A 4,423-nucleotide genomic window follows, 5' to 3' on the forward strand; every position below is an offset into this window, starting at 1 on the left:
GTCAGGTTGGACGGGGCTCTGAGCAACCTGATCTAGTTGAAGATGTCCCTGCCCACGGCAGGGGGGGTGGAATAAATGACCTTTAGAGGTCCCTTCCAACCCAAACTATTCTATGATTCTATGATTCTATACTTCTCTGCAAGCGCTTTAGGGGGAGCAGCTGGCTGCCCATGGTGTTCTCATGGCAGTGAGGTATGACATGGCAAGTGTCTGTCTGATCTGTTACTACCCTTTGAACTTCAGACTCGGTCTAAATGAGATTTTACATCACTTGTTTGGATGTGTCTCATGGTACCTCTTCATCCTCCCTTCTTGCAACATACATGAAAAGAACATGATAGGAAAATGTTCACCTTGTAAAACACGTTGCCCTGAGGCAAACTGAAACCCCCGCCCCACGAAGATATTTTCTAAATCTGAGCTGTTACATGGCTCCATTAACAAAACATCTGTCTGAGGAGGGAGACTTGCATGCCTAGTAGAAGTGCAGGGTGCATATCCCTCAGTAAGGATTAGCCAATCTAGAACTATGCGATTCAGATTTCATCTGTTTGAGCAACTGATGCTAATTACTTTAGAGCTGTAAGGTATATTGCAAAGCAAATGATAAGAAAGCAAGTTTGTGGCAGCAAGAAAAAAACACACCATTAAAATCAGTACCGACTTCATCAGTGGCAATCCACAAATTAGCGTTGTTAGTAAAGACATTTTAGCAAAGGCACCAGTCGGTACCATACCCAGCAGTTAAGAATTGCAGCCATTTGTAAGCATACCAGTGAGACCACCAATGCATGCTGTATATTGCTTTACTTTTAAATTATGTCACTTCCCAGTTTTAGCCTACAGATTCTCTATCCAAGAACTATCCATTCTTTAGAGAAAACCTTTTCCTTTAGACCACACTGTCACTGGAGAGTTGCCTTAGTGACTGACTGAAAAACAGAACCCAGGAAAGACATCCCATTTTCTACAGCCATCCACAGTATCTGGTCACAGTTGTGTTTGGACTTCCTGAAAATACAAGACAGTCTTAAATGATGTAGAGCTATACAGGAGCATGCTGGAAGTTGCTTGAGGCCGTCTTCTCCCAGCTGTTGAGGAGGGGTTGTGTATGGGGTTTTTTCCCCGCTAATCTCTCTGATTTTAAGGCAGATTTTGAAGGTCCAGACACAAAGCCAGAATCATTTTGAGGCTTCTTGTTGACTAAGGTGATTGTGCCTACTGTATGTTTACTCATTGATAGGAGAACTTATATCCATCAGGAGTGAAGGGGGAATTCTAATTGTAACTGCTCAGCAGTGGTAATTTGTGACCAAGGAATGATCCAGTATGGAGGGCAAGAAGGCGGCCCAACTGCAAGAAGGGGTTAAACTGGCTGGAAGCAGGAATGCCAGAGACAGACTCCTTGCAAGGGAGTGAAGTTTCCCTTGGTGATGAGATAAGAAATAGCCTCAGCATTGACTTGTCCTGGAATGGGAACGCTCAGGGCCCCAAGCTCAGGGGCCACCTTTGGGCAGCAGAGCTGGGCTGGGGGATGGACCCACAGCCGGGCTGAGGGGCCCCAGCATTGACTTTTGTCCTGGAGGGAACGCTCAGGGCCCCAAGCTCAGGGGCCACCTTTGGGCAGCAGAGCTGGGCTGGGGGATGGACCCACACCCGGGCTGCGGTGCCCCATGCTGACGCTCTCGGGATTGGTGCTGGTGCAAGTGTATATAAGGAATCTGCTCATGACACATCTCTGCAGACTCCATGTAGAACCATGTATTGCAGTAGGACTCTGCCCAATGCATTTTTCATTTTCTTTTTTTTTTATACACAAAAATGTTTTTGTTTTTACAAGCTCAGGGGCCACCTTTGGGCAGCAGAGCTGGGCTGGGGGATGGACCCACAGCCGGGCTGAGGTGCCCCATGCTGACGCTCTCGGGATTGGTGCTGGTGCAAGTGTATATAAGGAATCTGCTCATGACACATCTCTGCAGACTCCATGTAGAACCATGTATTGCAGTAGGACTCTGCCCAATGCATTGTTCATTACAGTTTTCTTTTATATTTAAGCACAAAAGTGTTTTTAATTTGCCTCGAGAGGTACCACAAAATTCCCCAACAGGAGTCTCAGGATTTTTCTCTTAAGAGTCATGAATTCTGTCTTGGAGCTTTTTCAAATGCTTACTGCACAACTTTGCTCTAAAGGCAATCTTCCAAATTGTTTCCAAGGAAGTGAATGAGGTGGTGATTTCTCAGATTGGCTTAAACCAGTGCAAACACAGAAGGTATGCTGCCAGTAGATTCCCTCTCTTGAGGTTAGCATGCAGAGCTGGGAAGCCAGGGTAGGGGGTTGCTCTTTTGGCAGCAGCATGGTCTTAAATCAGCCCAAGCTAGCCATGAAACTTCACGTAGCTCAAGGAGCAAGTGTATGAGTTTACAGCATTCTGTTGAAACAGAATGGAACTGAGGCCTTAGAAGTTCAGTCACCTGTTCCATCTTTACCAACTGACCTACCAGTCTGTCTCATTTCCGAAACAAGATCCTAAAATGTGAGAAATAAATTCATTGTTGTATTGGGTCCCTGCTTTATTTTATTGATATTTTATTGGAAGGATCAAATCTTGTAGCAGTCCTGTCTGTTTCTGGCAGCCATCACCTGTTCAAAGGGCCAGGTGATCTTATCTTACATAAAATATATAATTTTATAAAAAATAAAGCTGGCTTTGCTTCTGATTACCAACTAGCTGATATGTCTTTCCTCTGAATAGAAGGCTTACTCTAGCAGAGCTTGAGTCACTGCTTCCATTCTGGAGATCTGTAACATATGATGCACAGTAGCTACTGATCTTTCCTGAGACCCGTACCCTTGATTTACCTGCCAAGTATCAATTTTGGGAAAGAGGAGTTACTCCTCTAAAAAATATATCTGGAACACTTAACTCCTGCCATCCTAAAGACATCTTGCTTGCCCATTCTTTACAGTGGGACTCCATTAGCAAATTGAGGAGAGATGCATCTTTTGTATTTAACTTGCTAAACTCTTTGTGCTTTCCTTCTTGTTACAGTTCCTAAGCACAAGCGTGGTACCTTTGACAACTGTTGTTACCTTCACTGACATGACGGAATGGCCAGAACCTCCACGAGGCCAGCCCCAAATGCATTGGAAACTCCCTTTTGACATCTTTTTCCCATTCAAGGTGGCACCGAATTTGGAAAGAAGTTATAGAGGTGATCTGGCTGTCTATTTTTTTTTGATTCTAATAATGTTTAGTATTCTCTGCTTTTGAAAAGTCAAATAGATGGGGCCTGTACTTAAAGTTCGGTGAGTAAATTGATACATTCAGAACTATGATCCAGATCATGAGACTTCTCAGGTTCTTATACTGTGCCTATGATACCAATGTGCCTTCTGTTCTTGGATTAAGCCACATGACCAGCTTCTGTCCCGAGTCCTCTCATGCCCCTATTCTCCGTATGCACCATCTGTGAACCTCACTGCAGTGAAGCACTTGAGAGATGGAGGGATCAAGAGATATTGCATTAATGAGGAACAAGGAGGAGGCTGTTCAAATGAGCATTCCATGTTCCCAGAAACCAAGAGTGCTTTCTAAACCAAGGAGTATGGAGAGAGGAGCAAGGTTCAATCCAAGCATTTTGGAGCTACATGCAGTCATCTTCCTGTTGGAGAAGCACCTGATTTTTCTACATGGAACTAACTGAACATTTAAAATACAGGAGCCCTCCCAGGTGGCCTGAATCATTATTTTATGAGTAGACATGTCTGCCAGTCACCTTTAACCTGTCCTTGTTACATGGCAGCCATGCCTCTGTGACAGTTTTGGACTCTTATCTATGTCTTTTCAAATACAGACATTCAATTGAAATTTTCGTGTTTTAATCACTGTTTACATTAGCAATAGTGTTACACAAAGCAAAGCAATTGTAAATGTCCCATCCTCTGAAAAACAATTGCATTTTAGTTGTTTGTCAAGACAGCTTCCTTCCTGATCTTTTTTTTTCTTGAAGAAACAGGCCCGAATATGGATTTTCCTAGATAAGAAACATTCTCTTGTGGCTCCAGATAGGAACTGGGCTGATAATGATAGCCATTGAAATTCTAGGTAGTACATCAGAGTGAGTTGTGAACAGTCCTAAAGAAAAAAATCAATTATTTTAGGAAGAATGTGTAGATCTATTATGAGACTGAAGCTTACCGCAATACCTTACCTTTGGCTCAGTCTCTGGGCTCAGAACATACGTTTATTGTTTTTGAAGTTGAAGGTGATCTAGTCTGCCCCACTCCATCACACAGGCTAAGGAAATCTGCTCAATCATTCCATGAGGTTGTTGGATGACAGTATATTTTTTTTTTAGCAAAGTATTTATTATTTATCTTAAATTCTTCAGATGATAGAAAAATCTGTCCCATCTAATGTCA

General features: G+C 43.1%; 1 protein-coding gene across 1 annotated transcript in view; it reads left to right on the plus strand.

Moving 5' to 3' along the window:
- Window positions 1-4,111, plus strand: part of TCTN3 (tectonic family member 3) — a 17,219-nt gene extending 13,108 nt beyond the window's left edge. Inside the window, exon 12 of the mRNA XM_009277971.1 lies at window positions 3,051-4,111. Coding sequence (XP_009276246.1) covers window positions 3,051-3,272 — 222 coding nt within the window. The 3' untranslated portion in view covers window positions 3,273-4,111. The remainder of the gene's footprint in view (window positions 1-3,050) is intronic.
- Window positions 4,112-4,423: the final 312 nt, after the last annotated feature.

The sequence above is a fragment of the Aptenodytes forsteri genome, unplaced genomic scaffold (genome assembly GCF_000699145.1).
Source record: "Aptenodytes forsteri isolate BGI_AS27 unplaced genomic scaffold, ASM69914v1 Scaffold15, whole genome shotgun sequence".
Lineage (NCBI taxonomy): Eukaryota > Metazoa > Chordata > Aves > Sphenisciformes > Spheniscidae > Aptenodytes > Aptenodytes forsteri.